The sequence below is a fragment of the Mastomys coucha genome, unplaced genomic scaffold, assembly GCF_008632895.1.
Source record: "Mastomys coucha isolate ucsf_1 unplaced genomic scaffold, UCSF_Mcou_1 pScaffold1, whole genome shotgun sequence".
Lineage (NCBI taxonomy): Eukaryota > Metazoa > Chordata > Mammalia > Rodentia > Muridae > Mastomys > Mastomys coucha.
The window spans coordinates 46469478-46486420 of NW_022196891.1; the positions used below are offsets into that span (position 1 = coordinate 46469478).

Consider the following 16943-nt stretch of genomic DNA (forward strand, 5'->3'; position numbering starts at 1 on the left):
CTACACTTTAGCCTTACCCTCAAGCAGACTCTTTAGACAAGGGCAAAAAACAGCCACATTCTTTACCAAAATACACAAAACACTCCCTAGGCCACATACTAATATTCTTCTCTTCTGAATCCTCTTGAATCCTACAGTTCAACTCAGCCTCAGCACCAATGTCTTCCATATTCCTACTAGGATGGTCCACTAAAACCCACATTTCACTGCTTTCTAAATTCAAAGTCTCAAAATCCGCATTTCTCCAAACAAAAGCATAATCAAGCTTGTCACAGCAATACCTCAGTTCCTGGTGACAACTTCTATCTTAGGATTTTCATTGCTATGAAGAGATATCATGACTAAGGCAACTCTTATAAAAGACAATATTTAATTAGGGATGGCTTACATTATCATCTGCAGGTGGGAATGGGGACAGCTCTGCTGTTATTCTTTCTTGGTTCCTCTTAAGGCAGTGGAGAGAGAAGAGCGTCAGCTGGGAAAAGACTTGGTCTTGTGAGACTTTTAGGGCTGTTGTTTAATAATAAAATGTTTACCTATCTTAAATCTAAGTCACTTTGCTGCTGTAGCTGACCTGCTTGAGTTGATCTGAGGCCAGATCATAAAACAGCAGGGGATGAGGTAAAGTAGCCATTGTTCAATCTCTGCAGGAACTAAGCATCTCTAAATCCCAGCCTCCTAGTTGAAGTCCCAGGAAGAAAAAGGGTATGACAATTTGTATATGCTTGGACCAGGGAGTGATACTGTTATGAGGTGTGGCCTTGATGAAGTAGGTGTGGCTTTGTGGGTGTGGGCTTTAATACCCTTGTCCTAGCTGTCTGTGAGTCAATAGTCTGCTAGCAGCCTTCAGATAAAGATGCAGAACTCTCAGCTCCTCCTGCACCATGCCTTCCTGGATGTTGCCATGTTTCTGCCTTGATGATAATGGACTGAACCTCTGAACCTGTAAACCACTCCCAATTAAATGTTGTCCTTTATAAGAATTGGCTTGGTCATGGTGTTTGTTCACAACAATAAAACCCTAACTAAGACAAAGGGACAAGATGAAAAGTGGTTTAAGCTTTTATTTGTATTTTCTTAGTTCTCCAAAATGTGTCTATAAAAGTTCTCCTCCAAAAAGTTCTCTCTAAAATGTTCTCCAAAAAGTTCTCTAAGAAAGTTCTTTCTTGTTCTCAAAAAAAAGTTTTCTCTGGTCTCTTCTAATATTACCCATTCCTCCTGCTCTGATGTAACAATCATAATGCCCTTACTCCCAATGTCATTACTCCCAAAGTTTTACCCTTACTTCTAAGTTCTTCATGAGTTCAGTCTGTCTCCTCTCTTTGTCCTCAGCATTTAATACATCATTCAGAATACACGATCACATGGTAAAATCTTCACCACACGTTTACACATAAATTCAAATCATAAATTGAATAAGAAATTTACAACAGAGAATGTTTACATACAAACCACTAAGAGTAATTATCTGGCTAAACATTCATTATCTGTTACTAGCTTTACACATTCATGGAGTTAAAGACCATAACTAAGTTATCACTGAAGTTTTGTATATAAAAATCCAGTCATTATTTTATCCTCTGTCCTTGCACCTATAGTAAATCCTAAACTCACTTTTTATGACCCTTGTTTTTTTGTTTTACAATCTCTTTGAATGTGATCTAAGTTTGTAGATGCCTTCTTGCTGTCTCAGAAGCAATTGACTCTGATACTTCAAGAGTGGCAAAGTTCTCAATATTGTTTTGACATCAGAAAAGACTTAATAGCAATCCTATTAAAAGAAAAGCTTAATAATTACTAGTATAATTTTAGGGGTTCTTATAGGATCATCATTAATAATTAAGAAATCATGTATCTGTCTATATAGCATCATGACAGTACATCTTCATTGTTTTGCAGAGTTCTGTTCAAAGTGGTAAGCTAATATCTATGTTATTGTTATATATATTTGATTGTTATATATTTAATAATAACAGGAAAAGCATACTAATATCAGGAATCTTTCTTAAAATGAAATGCTTCTCAGCCTTGCCAAGAGAAGCAATGGGTGGAACCATCTCAGGAAGATCACCTGTTAGTTTTTAGCTTCTCCTTGATGGTTCTTGACAATCGTAATGACAGGAAGCATGGTAGTGTGTAGGCAGACGTGGTGCTGGAGGAGCCAAGAGTTCTACATCTTCATTGAAAGGAAGTCAGGAGCAGGCTGTTTTGTGGGTGGCTACTCCCACTGAAGGGTCTCACAGCCCCCCCCCACACACAGTGACATACTTGCTCCAGCAAGGCCATACTTCCTAATACTACCACTCCCAAAGGGACAAACAAATTCAAACCACCACAGGTATGTTTATTTGAAGTCTTAACATAGAACTTTGGACCATGAAAGATATCAGAGAATGGCCTCATCTTGAGATACAGTGACCCCTGTTCCCCACTTCAGTTAATCATGCTTATAGTTTTCCAAGAAGGCTCTCATAACCACCCAAGCCAGTGTTATCAGAGTAAAAGAAACACAAACAACCGTATTGCCCTGATGTGACTTCCAGCACCATAATATTTATTAAAAATAAACAGTATTGTCAAGTTTTCTATGCTTGGCCTTCAGCCCCTTCCTGGTTCTCAAAGCATGTGTGATGCTGCACTGCAGAGCACACTATGCTCAAACTCCTCAGCCACATCCTTGCTTTCCTGTAATTTTACATTATCACTCCCCAAAGCCCATTTAAAGTTTCACATGTCCAGCAGCTCTCAAATCTTGTCCATTCTTTACTTACCATGCTTTGGCATACTCAACTTATTTATTGTTGGTTAATAAAACTAATTATGGTTCAGATATGAAGCATCCCACAAAAGGGCTCACATATTATAAGGATAATTTATAGCTGAAAACCTATTTTTTGGAGACTCTGGAAATGTTAGAAGGGGATGGGTGGAGAAACAAGGTCACTGAGGTGTGTTCTTGGCACTATATCTCTTCCTGAGAGCCTTTCTACCACCTTCTGCCATGAGGTGAACACCCTCCTGGGTGGCAAGCTCCTGCCAGCATGATGTCCCAAGAACCCAATAATCAAACAAGAATCTAAATCCTTCCTTCTTCACACTGTTTATGTCAGATATTTTGCATAATGATATAAAAGTAGCTAAAATATCTCTGAAGTGCCCAAGCATTTCTGCCTGTATTAATCAATATTTTAACTCTCAGATTCTACAGCGTGCCAAAGGGAGTATACTGGCTATTCCTTTGATTTTTGCATAAATCAATTTTAAAATCTATCATTTTTTTCTTTATTGCTGTTTGTCATTACTCATAGGAAAGTATGTAAGAGGAAAGAGAATTATAGAACAAAAGAACAGAGAGCTTAAAGTTACCCCAAAAGAGATTGACCAAGAGCAGAGGAACTAGAGGAAGAAGTTATGTTTGGAAGTTTATCTCAGAATCACAGCAATCCAACTGCTCCAGTGAATCTGAAAACCTTTCATAGTAAAAGTAAAATACGCCTGGCAGTGGTGGCGCATGCCTTTAATCCCAGCACTTGGAAGGCAGAGGCAGGCAGATTTCTGAGTTCGAAGCCAGCCTGGTCTACAGAGTGAGTTCCAGGGCAGCCAGGGCTATAGAGAGAAATCCTGTCTCATAAAACAAACAAACAAACAAACAAACAAACAAAAATGTAAAATACTTCCTTGAAGGGACAGTGCTAATGCTAAGGTCCTGTTCCCCAATTGGTTCTTGATTTGTCTGTAAACAAATCTAGGGGCTAATTGCTGGACAGAAGGTAAAGGCTAGACTTCCAGGTCCCAAGAGGAAAAAGGACACAAAGAAGGAGAGAGGTTTTCTGCCATGCTTTGGAGGAAGAAGAACACAGCAACCATGTAAGGTCTGGGGGGAGCTGGGGTCTATGGCCACGGCTATAAGCAGGTGGTCATGGATGTTTGGCAGTGGCTAGGTAGGACTAGCCACTGAAGTTTAGGGCAGGTGGACAGACAAAGATTAAAAATATTAATATGGACATGCTTTTCCAGGTAAGAGACAGTAACGCCCAGTAATTGTACCAAGAAGGCAAATTGTAAAGGAACAATCTATATGTCTTTTATCTGTGGATTCAAGGGAAACTGGGAACGATCACCTCCCAGAGCTAAAGATATAAGAGCAAAAGGGACATCTGGTGGGAGCTGGTAGCACTGACAATCTCAGAGCAAAGACAGTAGCATAAAACTACATGCTACACTTCCTCCAAAGAATGACAAGGGGCAGGGAGATGATTCAGTGGTTAAAGTGTTCAGCACATAATAATAAAGAGTTGTGTTTGAATCCCCATGAGAAACCAACTGCGCCTGGGCAGTGTACATCTGCAATCCCAGCACCCTATGGTGAGCTGTGAGGCAGAGAAAGGTCAAGCCCTGGAAACTCAAGGGCAGCTGCCTAGCTTACTCAGCAACAACAAGCAACCCTGTCTCACATAGAACAGAAGGACTAACATTGAGCTGTCCTCTGATCTCCACACACACATAATGGCATGACCACATTTGTAATCACACACATAAACAGGCATACGTACACACACATCATATAAAGCCCACTCATAGAGAAAGATTTTTAAATGACAGAAAAGACTCAAGTTTCTAATGGTAATTTGTACAACAAAGTATTTATTTCATATGTGTAGATATGAACATTTAAATAAAAATAGTGTTGTAACATGGCATGAACAAATCTAGTTCGGAATAACATTCACACACAATGGGAAGCCTTTTTTACTGAGCTAAACTATTAAATATTTAAAAAAGAAGACATTTATATTTATATAAAAAGCATGGGGGAGAAATGTGAGGAATGCTTAAAACACAGTATATATTGTCTAAAAACTCATACTGTCAGAAACTGTGGCTAAGTATTACACAATCAACACCATTTTCACCTAACATTATGGCTAAATCCCCACAACTCTGAGTAGCAGCCAGTCTCTTTTGCATAGTTAGATGACCTCTAATGTGTTCTGAACTCCAGTTGTCATGGAATTCAAAGGGCTTGATCATTCCAGCACAGAGACTACACTGTGGGTTTACTTAGAAACTCCTTGTTGAAGAATTTTCTTGCTTCAACATTACTGAGGGAAACAGAGCAACGAGATGGGTTCTGTCTTCTGTATTCAATGCTCTCAACAATGGCATCCTTTATCACCTGCCAAAAGAGATAGAAGATAATTGATGAGCACAGCTATAAACCCCTGAAACATTAGCTGGATGAAAACAAAGGCCTTGGTTTTTTTTTCTTCTTTTATTCTCTCTCTCTCTCTCCCTCCCTCCCTCTTTCCCTCTCTCTCTCTCTCCCTCCCTCCTTCTCCCCCCTCTCTCTCTCTGTGTGCGCACACACGTGTATTTGGGTGTGTCCCTTTGAAGTCTACTGAAAGAAATATGATTCTTTCATGCACATATTGTCCAAATCTCACTACTCTACTCTTGTGAAGATGTACTCTAGGACTACTGTTGAGAATAAAATAATTGTAGCAAGGCAAATTTAAGTTCCATCAATACTTCACCAGGAAGTGATAATAGGAAAGGAAATACTACATTGGTAATTTGTGTTTTTAAAGTTAAAGAGGGGATAGGAGACCACAAAGAAGCAAGATGCCCCCTAGTGAAGAGAGAAGGTATTGCTGGAGATTTTTCCTGATTCTCACTAACAAGTAGAGAAACAAGTGTCACACCATACTTTGTAATTTCCCCCAGGAAAATGCTTTGCTATTACCCGTCCAGAGTTACCTTACGTTTATGCAAGTTAATGATGATCAGAGGTAATATACACCACTTCTGGTATGAAATTAACCTTGTTAGAAATTTTAGGAGAGAGGGGAATTTGGATTTGGACAGAATCGTTACTGCAGTTGGGGAATTGTTTTGGGAGTAGGGTGGGAGGAAGCTCAAAATGACTGCTAATGTTTTAGAGCCCTATCAACATCAAAAATCCTCAACCTCCCCCCAAGAGTGGTCAGCAAAATAGAGTTTTAGGGTACTAATGGCAGAGGCAAGTTACAGGACTACTCCAAAGCTCCCTTTATCCTCCATGGGACTGTTACATAAGGTTAAAGCTTCGACTGTTCGCTTTCAGTTCTTCACTGTGAGTAGGATTGCTTGGAAAGTTCAAAAAGCTCAAGACCCATGACCTCCTCCCACTCAGGCCTCATGTGGCTCATCTGACCACACACACGGGGGGGGGGGGAGGGCTTTTCCTAACCCCATAGGTCACCGAGCAAGTATGCTTCAGTTCCTAGAACAGAAATAGGAGGACTCAGTTATGCATACATGTGGTCAGTATACAGCAACTTATCACACACATTGGCAGAAACCTCTATTTCGTCCAGAGTGGCTAATTCAATATGCCGTCACATTACTAAACCAAACAACAAAAAAGAATTTATCCTGAAGAAATTTGAGCCTTCTATATGGTTAAAAAATGTTGTTAGTCTCCACTTGTAGAAACAGACACAAATATTACACTCTTTTAAGTACATGCTGGCAGAGTCCATTTTCCCACACATAAGGGAGACATAACTAATTCTGTGCTTCATATCTATTGGAAAAGATTTGATTCAAAGGCCTCCTTGGCCCAGTCATGTCCAGGTTGTGTGTAATAGATGGAAATTAGCCTAAACCCTTCAGTTTCTTCTTCTTTAAAGATTTACATATTTTTACTTTATGTGTTTGAATATTTTGCCTGCATACAAGTATACCATGTGTATGCAGTGTCTGTGGAATGTGGAAGAGGGAGTTGGATCCCTTGGAAATATTTATAGTTGGTGCATATTGCCATATGGGTGCTGGGAACTGAACTTGAGGCATCTGCAAGAACAGCAAGGACTCTTAACTGCTGACCCATCTCTCTAATCCCTGCTTCTTTAAGACAAGAATAACATTATTAATCTTGGGTTGCTGGGAACTGGAGAATATTGCTATGAAATACTGTGGACAGTGGCTCGCACACAGAAACATCCTACAACAGACAGGTGCTCATACCATTGCTTATAAACTGTGTGTGATGAAAGTTAGGAGGCTAAAAAGCTTACAAGAAGTCAACATTGGCAAGAATGGGCTCATATACACTGTGTGAACTGGCAAATCAACCCTGCTATTCAAATGGCCTTCTGTATTTACTTTTAACAGTCTCTGTCTTTCTAGATTCCATCTTGCTGCCATGTTACCAGTCAGTTCTTCTCCTTCGGACCAGCCACAGCTGTATCCCCTGGGTGCAGGGAAGCACCAGGTAAAACAAACCATCCGAAATGCTTTAGAATAGAAAAGACCCAGGGAATAGTACACTTGTAATGGCTGTCTCACATATATACACACAACACACACACACACACACACACACAGAAAGAAAGAGAGAGAGAGAGAGAGAGAGAGAGAGAGAGAGAGAGAGAGAGAGAGAGAAGGAAAAAACAAAGTTTTGAGACCAAGTATTTTTTAGCTCAATTGGTAGACTACTTGCCTAGTGTATATGGGGCACTGTGTTCAACATCTTAACACCATAAGAAAATAAGGAAGACAGAAAAACTAGCAATGTTGCTATCACAAATTAGTGAGGTACAAATATGAGTTATATATATGTATTATATGAAATCCAGTGTTTGCCTTTATAACTAAAAAATCCAAATCATTTGGGATAAGAATGTGCTAGTTGAACCACTAGATGGCAGTACAAAACCACTAATCAGGCTTCCGTTTCCTCATAACACAGCCTGCTGCGGCCCTGGCAACCTAATGCTTCCACATCAAGAATAATTCAGTATTAAATCACTTGCTAATTGTAAAGCTTGTAGAATGCTACATGATATATCTGGATGTAGCTAAAATGTCTTATGTAGTATCTGTATCTTTCTACCTTTAAAAAAAAAAAAAACAGGAATGATCTTAGAGGGTTTATATAATGGCTTCTCTCCCTCCATGGGATTTCAAATCCTCCCTTCCAAGTTTATTCTAGCGATTTTAACCCTCGTAGCCTAATCTTCTATATCCTCACTGCTTATCCGAAGCATTACCCATTGCCATCTTTTTCTACACCATTTGAGAACTTTCCAATTTCTTTTTAAAAAACAGTTCCCTTAATACTTCAGCATTTTCTGAAGATAAATGAGAAAAAAAAAATTAAAACTTGGAAAATGCAATCTTCCTCCATTCCATCAAAATGAATGATTTTGGAAGCGTCTATAGACAAATATGGGATGCTTATAGTATTAAATTAAAACAGTAGTCCAAGAGAGAAAATTATGGTGTATCCTTATGGAAGAGACACACCTTTAGAGAGGAAAACATAAAAGTATAAGAAACAACTACAGTTTTCATAAAAATTACTGTGAGCTTCCTGGCTAATGTTTGATTTCATGTAAGTCTGAAATATCATGAAAACTGGGGCCAGGCGGTGGTGGCACACGCCTTTAATCCCAGCACTTGGGAGGCAGAGGCAGGCAGATTTCTGAGTTCGAGGCCAGCCTGGTCTACAGAGTGAGTCCAGGACAGCCAGGACTACACAGAGAAACCCTGTCTCAAAAAAACAAAAAACAAAGCAAAACAAAACAAAAAAACAAAAAGATAAGAAACCTGGGACTGTTAGGGTTCGAGCACAGCACTGAGACTATGAAAGGCACATAGCAAATATTTTCTAAATTAATAACTGCCCAGGGTAAACCATTAGGAAAATATAACTGGAGTCAAACACACATGGTTTTGTAAGCAGAAGAGGCAAGCAATTTTCTCCATGAAAAACCATACAAAGCTAAGAATGGAATGTTGTGGTAAATGGAGGGTATATAAAACACATGGAAACTGGTTGGCTTGATTGGAAAAGAAATTGCATGTAGAACACTAAGAAATAAGGCCACTTGGGGGAGAAATGGTTGACAGAGAAAAGAGTAGGGAAGATTTATGACCTAAGCTCAGTCCTCACTCCAAAATTGTGACATCTGGCATTTTTCCTAGTTAATCTAGTTAAAATTACTTAATTCCTGTACCTGTAAATACATACATACACACACACACACACACACACACACACACACACACACACACACACACACACTTCCATCTATTCATCATACTTCTTCAGCTGATTTTAAGTGTTGAATATTTAGGAGAACAATATAGGGTTAATATTAAGTATTCACACTTTTTCTTTCTTTGTTTGTTTTTCCTTTTTTTTTTTTTTTTTTTTTTTTTTTTTTTTTTTTTTTTTTTTTTTTTTTTTTTTTTCTGAAACAGAGTCTCCCTATTTGTGCAGCCTGCAAACTCAGGATCCTCTTACCTTAGCTTCCTGAGTGATAAGATTGCAAGCCTAGGCCTTTTGTTCTTTGGTGTTCTGTGCCTCTGTGTGTTTGAACAGAGCCCAGCACAGCTAATAATAAAGACACATTGAACCAATATACAAATGAGAGAGCATAAAAGGCAGATTTGTGTGGGGGTTCAGATTGGGGTTCAGAAAAACACACCCTCGAATGAAAGTCTCAAAAAGAGCCTTCAAAACATGTTCTCCTGTTTATTATCTCCTGGTCCTTTCTCTATCCCTTCTCAGACAATCCAGGGCAGGTAGGGTCTCTCTTCCCTAACGGGGAATATAGACATTAGAACTCCCATCATCTAAGCCCAAGGTCTGAAAGAAAGTCTTGGCCTCACTCCCCGCCTTTCCTTCCCTAGAAACATAAAGGAATGCTCTGTCCCATCTGATGGCACAAAAATCCTAAGAACCCCCCGACCCACTTCAAAACACCCTGCTTCATATCCAGGACAGAACACTACACAGAGACCAGAAAAAATTCAAACAAACTCTCTCTGGGTTCCTCTCAGAATTAGACCCTACACATTCAATTCAAACAATCATATTTCTATAGTCTGTCCACGCATCCCCAAACCTAAAATTAAAAAAAAAAAATAGGTAGTCCATTTTAGAACTCTGAATCTTTACTCTAAAGGATCCAATATTGTGCAGAACAATGCGCAAATGAATCCATGAGGTGTTTCTCTTGTTGATCTACATGTTGTTTAGGATATTGGCCAGGACTGTGTGCGATGTGCAAGAGGAACCACTGCCTCCCCTCCGCTGCAGTCCTGATAAAATAGGTCAGATTATTCAACTTGCAGATTATCTTTTGCATAGGCAAAAACTGTAATCTGTACCTAGCTAGTTTAATTGTAATGATGAAATGCCATAAGACTAAAAATTACCTATTAGTACTTTCCCTCCTTCTGATGAACACATACTTTTTAACAGTATGATGGTCAACATCAACTGCCATCTTGTCACAGTCTAAAATCATCTAGAAGATAAATCTGTGATCATATTTGTGACTGGTAAGTTAAGTGTGATGGGAAGAATCAGCTTAGAAGTGGGCAGTGTCATCCCATGGACTGTCCTCCTCATGGTTCTGACACTGTCAACGCTGCTTTGTGATCCTACAGTTATACCTTCAACCACCATCATGGATGACACCCTCAATGTATGAAGCAAAACAAACATCTCCTGCTTTTGTCCCACAACCAACACACTGGCCAGTATTGAATTGAGGGATGTATAACAGTATCATAGAATCCGTCTGAATTTGCCCACTGAACTGATAACCAAATAAGAATGGAAAACAAGCGAAGTCCTCCAAACACATGTTCCCTCCAGATCAAAGTGGTGGTTTCTGAGTGTACATGCTACATGGGCAGGTATGTGCTGTAAACACGCTTCATGGTCAATAACTCCATCTAAAACCAGCAGCAACTTTTATCCTCACCCTCATTATATTCAACCAGTCGATGGCTTATAAAAATAAATACCTGAAAACATATTGTATATTCATTTGAGGTGCCAGGCATTATGATCACTAGTCCCATGTTTTTTATGGAGTTCATAATTTATAATTATAAGCAGAAAATAATATAAAAACTAAAAATTGTTCATTGTATTTGCTGTTTCAATTTCCTGAGTTCCTATTATATCCTAAGTCCCCAAGTTATTTTAACAAACCCCCTAATCCTATAAAATGCATCACTGTTTCCCCTTACAGAAGATGAAAATAATCTACCAGTTCAAGGTCACCCAGTTAAGAGACAGCTGAGTAATGACTAGACACACAATTTTGTCTGAATCCAAAGCCTCTGTATCCCACATACCACACGTCTGCCGGTCTAAGTCACTATACCCTAAGTTTCTAATAAGGAAAAGAAAATCTAAATCCCACAAAATTCCCTAACTGCAAAAGCATCATGGCAGTGTTCATCGTAAAGGAATTTGGGAGGACTGAGTAAGTACAGAAAACTGATGCTCATGAAAAAGCCAGACCGCTGTCAAAACGTGAGCCAAAGCAGAAGTACTGCACTCTGAAGGACATCCTCAGAGAACTGCCAGCAGGAGTTCCCAGCAGCTGGATCCTGAAGCCTTTCAGACCAAAGCCAGATCAGGAAACAAACTTCAAGAAAACACCTCAAGCCACAGGGCCTCTGGCCACGAGGTTGAAAACTGTCTTAGGATTTGGTAGCTGAATGACTTTGCGTCCTGTTTTATTCCAGGGTATGCCACGTGAAACCATTCTGATGATCCGCATGCACTTTTGCTTACGTGTAAGTCCATGCCCTGCTCCACTCAGATGGTGGGGGAGGCTTTAACGAACTGAATTTAATGGACTTTGCTGCATCATAAGCTCAGCAAAAACTTGAATAATTCTTACTCGTCACCCCTTACCGATAACTTCTATGATAAAACGTGTTTATTCCTGGATAAATGCTATGCAAGAGGTCACCAAGAAATAAGACATCAGTAAAAATAATGTAAGTCAAAACGGCCATTTGATTTAGAGAAAAGCCTACATTAATTTAAAACATTTACTTAATGTCTACCCTGTCACCTTCTATACAAATTTTTTTATGGTAAATCCTTACCACTTTCACTGTTTCGTTTGTAGATTCTCCACGCTCTTCAGGACAGCGGGAGACTATTATCACACTTAAGTGGCTTCTGTCAACAGGGAACTGTTTAAGCCGTGCCTGACTACACATTCATAGTCACACTGACCCTGTGATAAATCCTATTGCTCCTGCTTTCAAGATGACGGATCTCAAACTCCTGAAGTTTGAGTAGTGGCCTGTGGTGATTCAAATGAGAAAGGCTCCCATACGCTCATATATTTGAATGTTTGTTCCCTAGTTGGTGGAACTGTTTAGGAAGGATCATCTTGTGTGGCCTTGTTGAAGTACATGTATCACTCGGGATGGGCTTTGATGTTCCAAAAGCCCACACATTCATCAGTTAGCTTTCTCTCTGCCTTGTGGTTGTGTCTCTACCTGTAGGCTCTTGGTTAATGCTCCAGCACCATGCCTGCCTGCCTGCTGCCATGTTTCCCTGTTGCGGCAATCACAGAGTCATCCTCTGAAATAGTAAGCCCCAATAAACTCTTTCTCTTATAAGTTGCCTTGGTCATAATATCTTATGACAGCAATAAAAACATAACTAAGCCATGACCTACCCTTTATGTGAAGATACTATAAAACCTGTATCTTTGCCTCTACATGTCATGCCTCAGATGTTAGCAGAAGCTATTAAAATATGTTGGTTTACACAAAAGGGGGTAGTTGAATGTAGAAACTCACAGTGGTTCTGACGTCAAGCATAGCCAGACAAAATCCTATCATATGGGGGTTGGGGGTAGTTATGAGGTTTTAGTTCTAGCTCAGGAGCTATTGGGAACTGACAGAAGAGGATTTTTCTTTAAGGATATTACTCCTGGTAGGCTGAACACTTTTTAATGGATGGTCACACAACCAAGAGGATATAGAAAAAAAAAAAAAAAAAATGAGACAAAAAGTTGTGTGTGTATAGAACTGGGAAGTACATTTGGGAAGTGATTGGGGGTAACACTGACTATCATAAAAAATACAATGTATAAAATTCTCAAGTTTTATACATACCAAATATATATAATGCTTAGTTAATAATTTGTGAAGACACGATGTTTATTGAGCTATATTCAGGATGATTGTTTTAGAAATCAGTCTATTTTTGTCCAGGTTTTAAGTTTCTCATATCTGCATCAAATACATTACCTTGAGGAACGCTTATAAAGTATGTAAGTAGAACTGTACAACAACCTACAGCAAATGCTTTCATTAGGTCTAATATAAACGGCAACTGAAAATAGCAAGAGAAATGTTTAAAATATATATGGAAGTATGTTTATTTCTAAGGGGATATTTATAGTTCTTACAATTGTAATTCTTATCATTAAAGGATAATTTATCAAATTTAATAGATTTTTACCCCCCAAATTATATTGGTGTATATTCTTTTCAAAAAGAATATTAGGATTTCCTTAGCTCTCTTTTCTTTTAGTATCATTAATACAGTCCTACTTGTGGACTGGAGAGATAGTTCAGCAATTAAGAACACATAAAGGCCTGAGATCCATTCCTATCACTCATGTAAAGTACTTCCTAATTGCCTGTGGCTCCCATTCCATGGATATCTGACACCTCTGGCTTCTGGGGCTACCTGTACTCACATGCCCCCTCCTACACACCTACATAAAATGAAATCTAAATAACATAAAACACAACTTTATTTTGAAACTTTCTCTGCGTTTCTTGAGTCCACAAAACCCATGTCTCTATTTTCTTTAAATTGCAACCATCACTACAGAAATAAGGTAGTGTGAGGTTTTTAAATACTTACTCCCATGAAAGATTTACTAAGCATTCCCATGTAAGATTTATTAAGCATCTGTTAAGCAAATAATGTGTTACACTTTCTGGTAAGTACATTACATATTAGTCATTATAGACTGGAAAATGTGGGCAAAAAAAGAAGGAATTTTAGAATTTATAGGAATTGGAGTTTATTAGTTTATTTTTGTGTGATGGCAAAATTGTATTGATTTTTAAGTATTATGGCCACTGTGTCATGACTACATTTGACCTGTCTTTAACTGTCTCAAGGAAAATGAACTAAACAATCAAGTACACTGTCCTTTAGAACAAAATCTAGTTAGGTTCCACAGAAACAGCACAGCCATGTGTTCTTTTCACAGCCTTCACAATAGTCCTCCATAATTCATAATCCACAACCATTCATAATTTCCAAATAGACCACCAAATCAGACATGGTACCCAGCTCTCATTCTCTTTCCTTTCTTAATTTTTCTTTCCTAATGCGCTCAGCTTACTTTCCAATGAGCTCAGCTTTCATAGGTGATAATAATTGGTCAGATGCTTTATTGGGGCCTACAAGCTGATGATCTCAGTCACACGACAGCACTCTAAAAGGGTGCATCCACCCTAAGCCAGCTCACAGACAAAGACTTTCAGGAGCACACTCTAGTGATAGGAATGTTTGATACTGCAGGGAAAGACTTGCTTCCGAAGCCGCCTCCTTCACAAAGCACACAGACTATCTCAAAGGCTGAAATGCAGGGGGCTGAAGTATTTGGTCATACTATCAAGAGCTACAAGAACCAAAGAGTTGAAAACATGCCATTGGTAAGTCTTTTGCAATAACGACATTCACGGTTACCCTCTCTCCTGCCATATACTGTTCTTCCCTCACTTTTCTCTTTTCATAAATTATTTTACCATAAAATTGATACAATGCATATATCAGGAAAGCTGGGAAAGAAGACTCACTTCGCCAAACAATGTATATAAAGTATGGCTTTCGATTAGCCACAGGTGGTGATGTCTGTATTTGTGACTTTTTAGTGTCCACTCGAGGTTAGTGAGATAATTCTGGAAAACAAGGCACCACGTTTTGGATATGGTCACCTCAGAGCCTTCTCTGTCTTCTTACTGAACTCATGTGTAGGCTAGTGAGTTTCCATGTTATCAGCTGTGGGAGATACTCACATCAATGTTGTTCAGTGTATTGAAGTACATCAGATCATGTAGCCTTTTGAATGCTTGATTTGGATACTGAAAGTTGAAGGTTGAAAATGGTGATTCGGGGTCATCAAAAATGTCAAAGTCAGCGATTTCTTTCTCTTCTTTTGTTTCCCGTAGAACACCTAAATGCCAAAAAGAATATGCATCTTGTGTTTGAAAACTTTTTTAAAAAATATCTCCAAAACATACAAAACAGGCATGAAGACAGCACTGAGAATCACCAGAAAGCCTGTGATTCTAAAAAAAAAAAAAATAACTCTATTCCCCAGTCAGCCACACTCAAGTTGAGAAGCTACCCAGCTTCCTCAGCTGCTAGAACATGGGTGGGAAGGATGACCCTATATCCTGGGTGCTCTGTCCTATACACTTTCCCAGATGGGTCATGTTCCTCTTTGAGTAGCTGGAGTATGAACATGTGCTATGCTGTCTGTCTCCCTGCCCAGTATCACTTCCTCACTCCCTTACAAATAAACCCTCTGCACTTGAAGCTTGTCCTGAGAATCTTCCTCTGGGGAAATCCAAACCAAAACATTGAACCCTCCTCAACCATCAGAAGTCCCTGTACTTACCAACCTCTTGGTTTCTTCCCAAGAACTACCAGTAATAGAATATTATCTAGGTTGCTTTCAGTTTAAAATCAGGGTTTCAATTTGAAACTGTGGTTTCAGTTTGAAAGCGAAAAATGCCAGCCAGCCTTCCATCTCCAGCCTGAGGCTTGCCTCACAACTTCACTCTCACTTCTTCTTTATCATTCTGAGAAATCTAGGAAAAAACATCCCTTTATCCCATCACCCCCCAGTGTGTGTGTATGGGGGAGGGGGGCGGGCGGGTGTTTCCATTCACAAAATAGAAAATTGCATCTTCTGGTTTGAGAAATGTTTAGCACTTAACGCCTTAAGAACTCCATACCACCCAGAATGCACGGGATCTTATCTGATCTCAGAAGCCAAGCAGGGTCGAGCCTGGTTAGCGCTTTGATGGGAGACTTCTTTTGTTTTTGTTTTTGTTTGTTTGTTTGTTTGTTTTGTTTTTGGTTTTGTTTGTTTGTTTGTTTGTTTTTGGTTTTTCGAGACAGGGTTCCTCTGTGTAGCCCTGGCTGTCCTGGAACTCAGGCTGGCCTTGAACTCAGAAATCCGCCTGCCTCTGCCTCCCAAGTGCTGGGATTAAAGGCTTGCGCCCACCGCCACCACCACCCAGCTGACTTCTTTTGTTAATGAGTATCTTTTAGGATGTGCTAGAGTCCTCCAGATAGGGGAAAACAGAGTAACCATTTCTTGAACTAGATCTCCTTTGCAGTAAAATACAATGTGGCAGCCCAAAATGGTCAGTTATGCTGCGGTTTGTTTTTTTGTTTTGTTTTGTTTTGTTTTGTTTTGTTTTAGAGAGTTTTGTTATCAATTAATATTCCCAAATCATTTTCCATGTTTTTTTTCATGATTTCACAAACATGAAAGTCAAACTATTTAGCATCCTTTATGAACTGAACACCTATCAAACTGGTTCAATGTCCTATCAACTTTAGCTAAGCTTGTCATTCATCTTTCTGTTTCTCTACTATAAGGAACATGAAATCTTAGGGTGAAAAAGGAGGAATTGCTTGGGCTCCCAGGTCACTGCCATTTGTCACAGTAAGAGGCTCATTCCTCATAGTCACAATCTCATGGGACAATCTCAGTGTACTAGTATCAACAAGCTTAATAGCAGCCATCCTGCCAGCCAGACTTCAGGTTTACAGAAACATACCTGGGGCCTTGTACTTCCTGAAGTTGATGTTGGCCAGAACAAAGTGGATGATGGTTGGGCAGTCCTTCTCCACATCAGGATTCTTAGGTTTAAAGACATAGCATTCCTTTAGTCCCTCCCGATCAAACACATAAGGATCAATCTTTGGAAACGGGAGCTTGTTCATTTTAGCCCACTTCTCCGCAAGCAGAAGTTCCTGCGGGGAAGAGGGAGACGCATTTAGAAATTTTCAGTCTTCATTTGTTCAGCTGGTCTATCCGTTAGTCTACATTTGCATTTGCCAGCAGTCGCTAAGACAAAAAAAA

At 39.3% G+C, this 16943-nt stretch overlaps 1 protein-coding gene across 1 annotated transcript in view; it reads right to left on the reverse strand.

The window, feature by feature from the left end:
• Positions 1 to 4614: 4614 nt before the first annotated feature.
• The window catches only part of Pla2g4a (phospholipase A2 group IVA), a 143209-nt gene continuing 130880 nt past the window's right edge, over positions 4615 to 16943 (reverse strand). The window contains exons 16-18 of the mRNA XM_031384460.1: positions 16639 to 16834; positions 14860 to 15017; positions 4615 to 5176 (exon numbers count right to left, since the gene is read on the reverse strand). Coding sequence (XP_031240320.1) covers positions 5045 to 5176; positions 14860 to 15017; positions 16639 to 16834 — 486 coding nt within the window. The 3' untranslated portion in view covers positions 4615 to 5044. The remainder of the gene's footprint in view (positions 5177 to 14859; positions 15018 to 16638; positions 16835 to 16943) is intronic.